This window comes from Vombatus ursinus, unplaced genomic scaffold, assembly GCF_900497805.2.
Source record: "Vombatus ursinus unplaced genomic scaffold, bare-nosed wombat genome assembly UNPS02014786.1, whole genome shotgun sequence".
Taxonomy (NCBI): domain Eukaryota; kingdom Metazoa; phylum Chordata; class Mammalia; order Diprotodontia; family Vombatidae; genus Vombatus; species Vombatus ursinus.
The window spans coordinates 21,438,303-21,452,358 of NW_020954564.1; the positions used below are offsets into that span (position 1 = coordinate 21,438,303).

The 14,056-nt window shown below is 37.7% G+C and overlaps 1 protein-coding gene across 1 annotated transcript in view; it reads right to left on the minus strand.

Moving 5' to 3' along the window:
* Positions 1-2,927: 2,927 nt before the first annotated feature.
* Positions 2,928-14,056, minus strand: part of LOC114047402 (WD repeat-containing protein 88-like) — a 57,132-nt gene continuing 46,003 nt past the window's right edge. The window contains exons 9-11 of the mRNA XM_027868230.1: positions 12,072-12,140; positions 6,307-6,399; positions 2,928-3,470 (exon numbers count right to left, since the gene is read on the minus strand). Of these exons, the coding sequence (XP_027724031.1) occupies positions 3,303-3,470; positions 6,307-6,399; positions 12,072-12,140 (330 nt within the window). The 3' untranslated portion in view covers positions 2,928-3,302. The remainder of the gene's footprint in view (positions 3,471-6,306; positions 6,400-12,071; positions 12,141-14,056) is intronic.

Consider the following 14,056-nt stretch of genomic DNA (forward strand, 5'->3'; position numbering starts at 1 on the left):
CAGACAAGAGTCACACAGGATGAAAATTCATCAATGTGCAGAAATCTCCACCAGTCAAGGGAATATCCACACTGATGAGTGGAGGGACTATCCACCCTGATGAGATTATGAATTCATCAAATAATAACTTCAAAATATAAGGGATGGGGAGGAGAGGCATGACTAGAAAACAATTTGTTTGGGAAAGAGCTGAGGGACTTAATGGATTACAAGATCAAAATGAATTTGCAGTGTGACATGGTAGTCAAAAAAATTAATATCACCCCAGGACGTATTAACCATATTTAAAATACCATGTTCAGTTTTGGGCACCACATTTTAGGAAAGACAATGATAAGTGTGTCATCAGGAAGGAAACCAGGATGATAAGGGGACTGGAAACCATACTATATAAGGATTTGTTAAAGGAACTGGGTGTTTAGCCTAAGAAAGAGAAGATTTAAGGGAAATGATAGTTATCTTGAAGTGTTTGAAGTGATAGCATGTAAAAGAGTTAGATAGATTCCTTCTTCTTAGCCCTAGAGAAGAATGGACAGATGTTTCAGAAAGGCAGATTTTTATTCTATGTAAAGAAAAATTTCTTCATAATTAGAGTTGTCCCAGATTGGAATAAGCTGGCTGAGAAAGCAGTGGATTCCCCCTCACTGGTGGTTACTTCTGAGAGATGCTGGAGAAGAGATCCTTGCTTGAGAATGGATAGGATTAGACTTCTGAGATCCCATCCAACCCTGAGATTCTGTTATTCTACAAAGTACCAAAGTAACTAAAAGAAAGAGTTTGAGGAGAGGGGGATCAAAGCAGGAGGTTTCTGTTTCTCAGAGGATGGATGGAAATGAAAAGATCTGTTTCTAACCTACGTGATTCCATTAAACTCAGGCAACTCCACTGCCTCTGACTAATTCAGTCTTTATACCTTATCACCTAATTTGTTTAGCTATAATAATTTCATAGATCAGGGCAAACTTTTTATCCAGAGACAAAAAAAAAAATCAGTGACCTCCTACTTCTTATCAGTGCCTTCACACTGAATACGGTAATTTTGTTCAATCATTTTTCAGTTACGTCTGACTCTTTATGACCTCATTTGGGGTTTTCTTGGCAAAGATACCAGAATAGTTTGTCATTTCCTTCTCCAGCTCATTTTGTAGATGAGGAAACTGAGGCAAACAGGGTAAAGTGACTTGCCCAGGGTCACACAGCTAGTATGTGTCTAAGGTCATGTTTGAACTCAGGAAGAGCTTGATTCCGAGCATGGCACTGTATCCGCTGGACTACCTAGCTGCTCCTAAATAAAGTAAGGGAGAGTAATAAATACAACTTGATCAACACAGTCACCAAATACACCATTCACTTTTAAATCATCACCTTATTGAGATGGAATCAATAGCTACCAAAACTGTATAGGCTATGGATCTGCATTAGATTGTTTGAAGACAATGTACTTTTGTGTAATCTTACAAACCAAGGTAAATTTCTCTCTTCAGCTAACTTAAATCTCATTCATAGTTGAGTCATAGCTATATCAAATGCCTTCATTACCTGCCTCATCTTACAAAGAAAACCACTAGGTTACAGAAATATTTTTGTTGAATGACGTGTCATCCCAGAACTCATCTTTTATTAGTTGACATTTCGTAGTCTTCTATACAGAATCAAATATAATACTTGATAATTTGTTATACACATATTAATCCTATGACAAAACTCTTAAATATACTATAGAGAAAATGGCATGTTAATCAAATGAAATGGAAACTTCAGAAGTTGTTTTTAAAAAGTAAAATATGTGCCTTTTAGGTACAGGGTTCAAAATTTTCTGAAGTATTTTATTCCTTTTTCAAACTTATTTTAAGTCCTACTGTGAAACCATGTACTAATATACACATATAATGTGTGTATGGAATATAGCTATACATTGCTAATTATATATATGCATGCTAATTGATGTATGCACACATGCATAACACATATACATACCTATTCTGAAAGCTGTGGAAATTCTGGTATACAGAACACAATGAAATATATTGTGGTATAGAAACATATTGAAACCTCTTATAACAATATTCACTCAAGAGTAAAGTTTTGTATGAGGAATCATTTTTCTTGATCCCCATCTAAGGAAACTTATTTACAAATATGCCCCAAACACCTCATTATAAGATGTCTTAATTACAAATCAATCTCTGAATCCCAAAGGCAGCATTATAATTAGGCAAAGTGTCTATGAACACAAGACATATAAACCATTTGAATCTCCTAACCAAAATAGTAAAATATCATCACAGAGATACTCATAAAGGCAGTAACATGATTCTACAAAGTCTTTAGCTTTGAGGGAATTGTGGGAATTGAGTGAACCACACCGACTCCCATCCTGCAACTCAATTCTAGGACTAGCTCACTGCCCTTTCTATTCAATTATGGGTCTAGTTCAATTTCTATCTTGTCAGAAATTTTTATTCAGTTATGGGAATTGTGAAAAAAAACTTTACTGCATTGTTTGAACCTAGCCCTGCATGACTGAGTAGCTGAACCACTTCTACCTGTTGCTTAGAGACCCTTAATTAAGAACCCAGGTTATGCTGACCAGAAATTCAGTCTTGATTAAAGCAAGGAATTTTCTCACAATTATACATTTCAAACAGCCCATATGTCTTATCTGAAAACTGGTTCCATACTGGTCAATCAGTTATTGTTTTCATGTTCTTTTGATTGAGTACAGGCAATGAACTAAGACACCTCTTTTTCTGATTTCAGGGAATTGTATCTGCTTGCTCTCCCCCTCCCAATTTTGGTAAGCCCTTAATCTCTCCTCCAATTAGAAATCAGATTACCTAATGTTGTATCCTGGTTGTTTTCTTTTAATTAGTTGGTTTTATTTGATTAATTGTTTTTTAATGCATAAAAATCTGTCTCCCTCTATATTCAGGGTCCAGTGCCAAAGCTGAGGAGACCTGGTCTCAATTTGTTACACGATTGGTATGCATTGCTTAATAAATCAATATGCTTAGAAGTTGGAACTTTTGTTTCCTCAGTTATTTCATCTTTCACTCACGACAACTACAATGTACATAATCAAAGTGTAGTAACATTTTCAGAGTTCATATTCAATTTTTCCCTCAAAGAAATCTAGTTATTATATCTGTTTACTTAAATAAACTATTTATTCCAGAATAGGGCCACCACTGTTCTGTTCTGTCATCCCCCACCCAAGACTGGCCCATACTGCTCCTTCATGCAGGACTCATGTGGAAGGCTACCAACCACATGTATACCCCAGAGTAGTACAGACAAAGACTTCACATCTTCAATTTCTTTGGGACATCTTTCTCATCTTCATCACCGGCAGGTGGTGCTGGCAAAGCATGTCTTGAAGGAGAAGTCAATCGACAGGATAGACATTTGGATACCAATTCAAATTCCTCATCAAATTGTAGGAGTGAGAAAGGCTTTTCACATTTTTCACACTGATATGATATTTGAAAAATAGAGAGGACATGTCAAATCAGAGGTAACAAACATGTGTATCTCTTAACTGCTATATTTGAATGTATTTTTACAACCTAATCAGTTTTGGAGATCAGGTCTCAGGAGTGTGCTAGAAACAGTTTGAACAGGCTCAAAAATCTGATTGTTAAATTTTCAGCGTGAGGATTTGCACCTCAGAAACCAGCAAATAGTACAAACCATGGCTTTATTGATTGTTTTGTTGATTGTCTAAGCTTAAGGAAGTGATGGAGAAAATACCAATAATGCAGTTTAAACCTGAAAGCGTGTAATGCATACATATTTTTTTCAGAGAGGCAATTATTAAACATGTACCAGCACACCACTGCCAGGTTTACACAGCACAATGACTTTCTGTTCCCACATTATCTATTTGAGCTATTAGCATTGCCCAAACATACCAGAAAATTTCCAAGATTTAGCCTTTATATGACACTGTGTGGTGTGACCTGAGACTGCGTGATGGAAGTTGAACCTGCCCCAGTCCAGAACAGTCTGACATTTGTCTGTGGGGCAATTCTGCATTCTTCCAAATTGCTATTGCACCTGGAAACTATCTAATGGACTAGTATTAAAGAAATGTGCTTGATTTACTCTAGGGAAGAACTCCAGCCAGTATTATATAACAGAAAGAGACCTGGTATGGGAATTAGGAGGTATAGGTTATAATCCTGGCTCTGCCATCAGTTTGTAATGGGATTGGAAGCAATAATGCTAACCCACTTTATATGTACTTCGAGGTGTGTACTTTCCCCATTACAGCTCTGTGAGGTAGGCAGCATAGTAGTATTATTTCCATTTTACAGATGAGAAAATTGAGGCTCAGAGAGGGGAAGTGATTTTTTTACCCAAAGTTTTAGAGTCAGAATTTGAACACAAGTCTTTTTATTCTAACACCTCCACTCTTTTTACTCTGTCATATCCTCCCTAGACCTCACTTTCCTCATCTGGAAAATGGGGGGAGAGAGAGGCAGACTAAATGATCTACTGAATTTCTCGCCCAGCTCTAAAATTCTATAATTTTCATATTATTTTGAACTCAATTTTAAATCAATTTGGGAAAGTTCTTGTAGCAAATACTAGTTCTTGAGCAGAAGTTCTTAACCTTTTTTGTGCCACAGACCCCTCTGGCTGTCAGTCTGGTGAAGCATATGGATGGAGCCCTTCTCAGGATAATGTTAATTGCATAAACTATAACACATAGGATGACAATTATATTGAAACACAATTAGCTTCGAAAGACTTGGGAATTCTGATCAACAAAATGGCCAACCACAATCCCAGAGGACTCATGTGAAACATGCTGCTTACCCCTGAAAGAGAAATGGTAGATTGAGATGTATTTTAGGGGACATGGTCAATGCTGGAATTTGTTTTGTTTGATTAAACATGTTTGTAATAAGGGTCTTGTTTTTTGTACTTTCTGAGTGGAAGGGATGAGGAGGGGGTAGTAAGAGGCAAAAAAGACAAATCTTCATTTGAAATAGTTGTCAATTTTTTTTTAAAAGTTCACAGACCTCAAATTAAGAACTCTAGAGTTTTCTTCACAATTAATAAGTTAAATTGTGTATGCTAAACCTAAGCTTTGGGTAGGAAATTTGATTTCTTTTTATGTTGTAAAACTTTGCCTCCCCTCTCTAACCTCTCCTGCCCTGCCCTGCCCTCATCCCTTTGAAAAATCAGAGGAAAAAAACACACATACTTATATTTTTTGGCTTTGTATTTTGCTAACTTCTATAGGCTTTCTGTGGAAATAAGTATTTTGTCTAGCTTTAATTATAAACCAAGTCACACAAACATTGTTTAAGCAACTTAGTCCTGAATGCTCCAGACATCATTTCTGGCACTTCACTCCTAAACCCTAGACCCTATTCTGTCCCTACAGAAGGGAGTCAAGAAACAACTAATTACTTTCAAGGAAAACAGAGATCTAGAAACTCAGAAGCAGCTGTTCAGCATGTTGTAAAGTCTGCTCTTGGCTCCTGACCAGGAAGGCCTACTTCTTCACTGCTGGCTGGCTCTGGAGATGGCAGAGGGCATATCAGATGGCAGTCTTGGCATATCAGAAGTGCTAACCAGCTGATACCAGGAATCACAAGATAGAAATCTGCTGCCTTTCCCCTTCCACCCGCACCTGAAGAGGTGCTCTCGAAAAGCAAGTAGGTTTCATAGGAAGAGCAGAGATGAATCTGTCAAGGGGTTGGTAGCTTTAATAGATCTGGGGAGGAAAGAAACTGTGGAAGAAAAGCTTTACTGACAATGGCAAAGACACTTTTACCAGGATGTTGAAGGATCCTTGACCTCAAGTTTAATATGACACTGGAGATATGACTGCGGGTGTAGAGTGTCTGATTAATTGGACAAACAAACACAAACACACACACACACACACATCCATGTAGTTGGAGACTAAGACTTTTTATGAGGAAAATAAAGTCAGAGCCTCATAGATTTAGAGCTAGAAGGGACCTCAGACACTATCTAATTCAACTCTTTCATTTTACAGGTGAGGAAACTAAGGCACAGGTAGGTTAAGTCACACATTAATAATCATCAGAGTCAGGATTTAAAGCAAGCTCCTCTGACTCCAGAACCACTGCTCTTTTTAGAGGTAAGAGAAAGAAATAAGTCACCTGGGATTAAGAGGATAAGTTTTGTTGTTGTTTTTTTTTAATCACTATAGAGAGATCTAGGTTGTTCTGGTTTCTAGTTGGGCCTCTTTTGTTCTCTACTAAGTTGATTTATAAAACCAGAAAATGAGAGACAACATTAAGCTTCATTTCTTTTAATACTAACCTGAATTACTTGCAAACCATGGAGTCTTTTGTATTCCATTAACAGAGGAATTTGATCAGCCTTTTCAATGTTCCACAGTCTTATAGTAGTGTCCTGAAATTCCAAAAACAATATTCATCACACAGAAGAGACCATCATGTTTAAAAAATAAACCGAAAAAAAAAACAACCCATTTCACAGATGAAGAAACTAAGGCCCAGAGGGGAAGTGATTTGTCCTAGGTCACATGGATAATTACTGGCAAAACTAGTATTAGGATCCAGTTCTTCTAACCCCTGGACCTGGTTAGGGCCCTACACATTACACTATAGCATTGGAATTTCCAAACAATTAAAGTACAGTCAAAAAGATAAGGTAGGACTGCTTTTCTAGTGTACACCTCTATGAAAACATCAGGAAATGATCTAGGTATTATTCTTTATGGAAGAAGGAATCATTCCATGTGGAGCTGAGCACTTTGGACATCAAAAGCCATGAGCAGGATGGTGGGGATACCTCAGGTGGTACCATCTGCAGGGGCTGCAAGTGGAGGGGCTGGAGGGCCTCCAGGAGTGGCTTCTGTTGCATACCTCTTTGCCAGAAATGACTTCCAGAAGAATTTTATTATTGCTAATTTGGGACACTTTGCTGCTGAGGTTTTGGTTGGCCAAGAACCTGAGTGACATTGACTGGATGGCACCCCAGCCAAGCTAGGAGCAGAGTTATGTTTTGAACTGCACCCAACCTAAGGAATTCCTGCTTCTGATGCAGGGCTATACCCATGGCCACACTAAAAGGTTGACTTGGACCGGCCACTCAAGTTCTGGTTCAGATTTACAGCATTCCCAACTATGTACTAGATATTTAGTATGTTACTAGTGGTGCTTGCTGTTTCCTGCAGTAATACAATAAAGTTTTTCACAAAATTTTGAAAATAAAGACAGCCAACAACAAAAAAATAAAGAAAATAAAGGAAAAAGAAAAACAGTTATTAGAAAATAACTTCCTAACTAAAGGGCTACTACAGGCCAAAAAATAATATTGGCTCAAAAGTCGAAGAGCCATTTTAAGGATATCAGTTTTAAGGGTGAAACACTTAACAAAAAATCCTCAAGCCCTTCTAGATTAGACTAAATCTTAGGAAGAAGAAAACCCCCAGAACTTGCTGTATTATTCTTCATAAATGATTCCCAGGCTACTTCTAATGACTTAATTATATCATTATCAACTCAAGCCCTCCCTTCATCACCTGGGAAGGAGTTACTAGTTGCTTACTGGGAAGGATGAGATAATCAACTGTTTTTTGACTAGCAAAGAAAGTCCCTTTCCCCTTGCTCCAAATCCCTGAGATTCAGTGTTGCCATCTACCAAGATGAAAACTAAAAACTCTGGTCCTCTGTTTATAATTTTCTACTCCCTCATTACCATCTATCCTAGCTCTACCCATCCCAGGTCTTTTGTTCTGCTCCCTACTTCCACGTTGCCCTGTAGAAAATCTCCATTGCGTTGTTAACAAACTTCCCTTCATATTAAATCTCTACCTTTCACACTCCTTCCATGTTCTTGCAATCTCAGGAACTTGCCCCTCATGGGAAGACACAGTATCCCTGGCCAACCTCCCTCGTTCTGGATGCACTTTCTATCATATCCTTACCATCCCATTCCCTGCCTTTACACTTGGGTACTTCTATATGCTGAAATATTCATTCTCATGATCCAGAAATCTGAAATTCCCCTCTATGACCATAACCTCCTATTCATTCATCTTTCCCTCTCTTGCCCTCTTCCTAAACCTGTTCTTCAACCTCAGTTGTACATACAGTCACACCCTACCCTCTCTCAGCCTCTCAGTCCACCACTCCTGCTCTATACTCACTTTTCTCCATTTAAGGAGGCTATCCAAGCCACTTCTTTCTTCATTTGACTCATTCCTCATTTGTCTAGAGTCAAATGAAGAACTCCTGGGGACTTCATCATGCTTCTGTCTAGGTATCTTCCCTCCTCCCCATCCATATTTTCAGCTTCCTTTTGTGTACTGTCTTCCTTCATTATAACGTAAGCTCCTTGAGGACAGGGACTATTTTTTGCCTTTCTATCACTAGCACTTAGTACAGTATCAGGCACATAGTAGGTATTTAATAAATGTTTATTGAATGACTGACTTTCCTCCTTTCAGAATTTTGATCCTATACTTAAGCAATTCAATTTTATACTGTGTTCTACCCTCAATTCCTTTATTCCTTTATCCTATTGATGTTTATATTTTGCCAAACCCCAACCCTGGTTACCCCTACAATTTGTCTTCTTAACTTATACTTGGATGCTAGAAAAAATCACAAAATGAAGCTATATATTTATGTTATTGAGTTTCAACTGGGCCATCATTGATACAAAGCAATCCTTCTATTCTTCCCTAATAGACTCTCACACTAACCACAGCAAATGTTCCAAACCTCTTCTGTCCTCAAAATATCTATGCAATTCCCTCCCACCTCAATCTCAGTAAAGGACATCATCTACTTTACAGAAAAAAATAAAAGCCATCCAGTTTGAATTCCCTCTTCTTCCCAATTCTAGAGAGCTTAAATCCCTCTACAACATCCCCCTTTCTCTTCTCATTTTCTCTAGCCTCCTTGCCAAGTTCATATTCTATTTTCACTCTTGATCCCATCCTTCTCTATCTTCTCTTGGGGTTTGCCCCACTGGTAATTCTCTCTGTTTCCATCTCTCTAACACCTTTCGTCTCTCCTTATCTACTATTTCTTTCCTTGGTGCCTACAAACATTCACGTCTCTCTTTTATCCTTAAAAAAAAAAACCATTTACTTGACCCTGCTGTCCTTTCAGTTATCCTCTATTTCACATCTCTTTTTGCAGTCAAACTCCTAGAAAAAGTCATCTACACTCATGACCAGCAATTCCTTATTTCCCACTCCTTATTCCCTTGCAATATGGTTAATGATGCCCTCCTTCCCTTGTAATTGATAGAACCTGCTCTCTCCAAGGTTACCAACAATCTCTTAACTGCTAAATCAATCAAACAAGCCTTTAAAATGCCTATGATGTTCTAGGAACTATGAAAAAGCCCTAAAGATTTTTTTCTATTCATTGAGCTCTCTGCAGCTTTTGATTTTAACGAACATCCCTTCCTCTTAAATATTCTTTCCTTTCTTGGATTCTATGACACCACTGTCTCTTGGTCCTCTTCTTAACTGTTTGAATTCTCCTTCTCTGCCTCCTTTGTGGGATTCTCCTCTGTCTCATTTGTGGGATCATCATCCATACCCACCCCTTAAGTGTGGGTATACCCCAGTTGTTCTATGTTGAGACTTCTCTCTCAGTAATTTCATGAGTTCCCATTGGTTCAATTATCATTTCTCTGCCTATGATGCCCACATCTACATAACCAGCTTTCATCTGTCTCCTAAGCTCCATTCTTATATCACCAACTGCCTGTCAAATGATCTTACCTCTGTACCCTATAAGTATTGCAAAATCAACATGTCCAAAATGGGACTCATTACCTTTGCTCCTAAATCCATCCTTCCTCTTAACTTCCCAATTTCTCTTAAGGATACCACCATCCTAGTCAGCCAAGTTTGCAACCTAAGAGTTATCCTCAACTCTTCCGCACTCCCCATAAGCAACCATTTGCCAGATCTTATGGATTCTACCTTCATAGCATCTCCTATATCTCTCCCCTTCTCTCAATTTATAAGACTACCACCCTACTTAAGGCTCTCATCAATTCTCACCTGAATTACTGTGGCAGTCTCTTATTGGTCTCCTGTCTTCCAGTCTTTCTCCCCTCAGATCCATCTTTCACACAACTGCCAAAGTAAAATTTCTAAAGCATAATATTGACTATGTCATTCTCCTGTTCCATAAACTTCAGGAACTTCCTATTGCCTTCTAGGAACAAATATAGACTCCTCTATTTAGCATTTAAAGTACTTCACAATCTGGATCCTCATTTTTGCAGACTTACTTTTCATTATTCCTTCTCATGCCTACTACATTACAGCCAACCTTGCTTACTTGCTAATTACTATGCACGCCGTTCCATCTCCTGCATCCATGCCTTTTCAAAGGATGTCTCCCATGCCTAGAATGTCCCCTTTCCTTACCTCCACCTCTTAGAGTGACTAGCTTACTTCAAAGCTTAGCTCAGGCATCACCTCCCACTGACGGACTTTGTAGATCCTCACAATTGTTAGTGTTACCTCCCACACACACTCTGGAAACTACTTTGCATATACTTTATATTTTTTTTTTTACTTTTAGGCAATTGGGGTTAAGTGACTTGCCCAGGGTCACACAGCTAGTAAGTGTCAAGTGTTTGGTCTGAGGCGGGATTTGAACTCAGGTTGTCCTGACTTCAGGGCCGGTGTTCTATCCACTGCACCACCTAGCTGCCCCCATATACTTTATATTTACTTATCTGTGTACATGTTGTATGCTTCCCAGTGGAATGTTTCTTAAGACTTGAGAGTGAAATAATCAGATTGATTCTGTGTCTTTTTTAATTGACCCTATTTACAGTTAATTGAGTTTGCCCTGTAACTGCCAAAGTCATGATTTTTTGTCTCTGAACTTAATTCAGAAATTTAGCTGACCTGCAGCCAGTTAAGTTTAGAAATCCAGTACTGTTAATCACTGTTCTACTCTTGTATCAAGGAAATCTGTTAACCTTGAAGGAGGTGAGTAGACACCAGTGAGTCTGATATAGTATCTTTATAATACCAAGCTATGCTTCAAAGATGTCTGTTTCATTAATCAAAGAAGTCTGGTCTATTTTCTCTGTCCTCGCATATGCAGTTGGACTCAAACAATGAACGTTCCTTAGTCACAGGAGGGAAGGAGGGGTGTTGTTGCTAGCCCTCATTCCCAATTTCCATCCAATCATATTTTCTTCCATCTATGATGCTAGCCTTCCTATTTTCTATACTCCTCAAAATTATAAAAAGAGCTGTTCCCCTCATTCAGGGTCTTAGATTTGCTGGGGAAGCTAAGATCCTATTTATTGGTAAATTCCTGCTTTACTAAGAAGTTGATCATGCTCAGAACTTTGTACCTCAGTCTACCTTAATTTCAATTGTTACAAGGGAAAAGGACTATTTCACTGCTTTTGTCAATGCCAACCTAGTACAGTACTTTGCACATAGTTGGTGTTTAATAAATACTTGATGAGTTTAACTGATTTGAGATCCTACTTTTGCTATCAGCCCAAAGAGGTATATGAGCACTGTGGATTACTTAACCAAGTTGAGGAGATGATACAGAGGCTAGACTTATTGGGTAATTAAGAAAACAACTGAATTCTCCAGAAAATGACTGAATCTTTCCAAGAATCTTTGCAATGGGGAAAATTCCAAGAAATTAATTTACGTCTGTACAAACATTTGTCTCCAAATTACTGAAGTAAGAATGACCTCTAAGGTTTAGAGCTTTACATTCTATGATTTTAAATGAAAATATTTTAAGTTAGTCAATGTCATTAACATAGCCTAAGAATGAATAAATCTGGATTGAATTTGTAGGTACAAGGAAACTCAGAGTTCTCCACTGACTTTCTGCAGTAGACTTCCCAGCCAAAAAGTTCATCTGCTCTCTGCCCACTAGTCTGTATTAAAATTAAGCCTCTGTATTAGTTATCCTACCTACTCTGAAAGGAATTTCCCTTGATAGCAAATAATATATATGTAGCATATATACATATATATATATATATAAATTTTAGCTAATGCAATAGAGATTTGGAATCAATGAAATATTTGTAAGTTTTACCTTTGAAGCAGAAATAACCCATTTTCTGTTGTTGCTAATTGCAACATCCATCACCCAGTCTTCATGTCCCTGCAGGAAAGTGAAATTTAACTGGACCCCAAAGTAAAAGCTTTCTTACTTTTATAACAGAATAAAACTACTATCAGTAACTCTCAAATGACCTTATACTGAAATGAAAGTCATGAATTCTGCTTCTTTTGCTTAATCAAAGCTATTTTTCATGTTACAGAAACATTAAAGGCTTAAAGTAAATTTAAAAATTATACTTCTTTGAATTCTTTTTGAGAAAACTGCATAATTATTCTGAAAAATAGATGAAGGGGAAAGTGGTATTTAACCAACAGTTCTATAAAACTGCCTTTTTTTTTAAGAAACCTGCAAAAAACCTGCAATTGTCATTCATACTAGCAGTCAAATTATCTAAAGGGTGGTATCATGTAGGAGGAAAAGCATACTTTTATATACAATTATAATCACAGAATCTCAGAATCACAAGGTACTTCAGGAGCCATTTAACTCAACCTGTAGCTAGCTAAACAAGCGTCTCCCTGACAACAGCCCAGTCAAATGATCCTATAACCTCTGATTGAAGATCTCCAGTGGGGGGGGGGGGGGAATGCACCACTTCCACCAATTAATATATCATTAGAGGTTCCTCTGGAGACAAAATTGACCAAGACTACTTAGTCTATTGAGCTTAATACTGTACTCCTGATTTTGAAATATCCAACCCTTCATCCATTTTAGTTCTTAAGATTACATTATCTCAATCCTTACTTCTGCCTCACAGTTTGTCACAGGTTCAGCTGCATGAGGAACTTTTAGTTTGGGTTGCTAAAGATAATTAATGTTCATTTTTTAAAAATGTATTTCTGACATTGAATGTTGAAACTAAAGGGCTGAAGGGAATGGTTTCAGAGAAACCTGGGAAGACTTGCATGAACTGATAAAAAGTAAAATGAGCAGAACCAGGAGAACAATTTATACAATAACAACATTATAAAGACAAACAACTTCGGAAAAACTTAGAAACTGATCAACACAATGATCAACCATGATTTCAGACAACTCAAAGTGAAACGTGCTATTCACCTCCTGATAGAGAAATGATGTACAGTTTAACTCAGCAAAACTTTTGAAGCATTTACAATGTACCAGATCCTATGCTTGGTTTTAAGGATGGAAAGATGAAAGCAGGTGCAATCCTTTCTCTCATGGAACTTACAATTTAACAGTGAAGATGTGACACGTACACAAATAAGGGTGATACCAGTTAGAATGAAATACGGGGAAAGAACAAACGGCTTTTGGAAATTTTGAGGAGAGAGATCTTCCTCCTCAGAGTACTGATAGAGACATAGATTTTTTTTTTCACGTGACCAGTCTGGAAATTTGTCTTGTTTGACTATACATGGTCCTAACAGAAGTTTTGTTTTTCTTTCTTTTTCAGGATGGGGGAAAGGGATAAGGGAGGAAGATAGGAGGAAGAGAAAGTGGATTTTTGCTCTTTTAAAAAAAACTAAAATTTTTTTTAAAAGAAACTAAAAGGCTTCTTCACTTCTTACATTACAGATTATATGGAGGGAAACAGGCTATTTTTCATACCAGCTTTAAGTAGTTCCTTTGCTTTTGATTGTCAGCCTTTCACTATGGATTAATTAGCCCTCATGGAAGTATACATAATACTACTATCCTTTAGTCTTCATAATTCACAGGATCCTAGAATCACAGATTTAGAGCTGGAAGGGACTTTAGAGGCTGAGTCCAACCCCTTCGTTTTTACAGATGACAAAATTGAGGTTGAGGATAATTAATAATTCATCTGTTATCATCAGACTGAGTCCAGTATTTAACTCTCCGAGCAACACATGAGAGAGTCAAAAACATATCTTACTTCCTAAGCACCCTTCTTCATGCAACCTTCTTGCTCCGGGACTTAGCTCCAAGTCTGAAGTGCTTTCAGGTTATGCAAAGTTGGGCTCAGA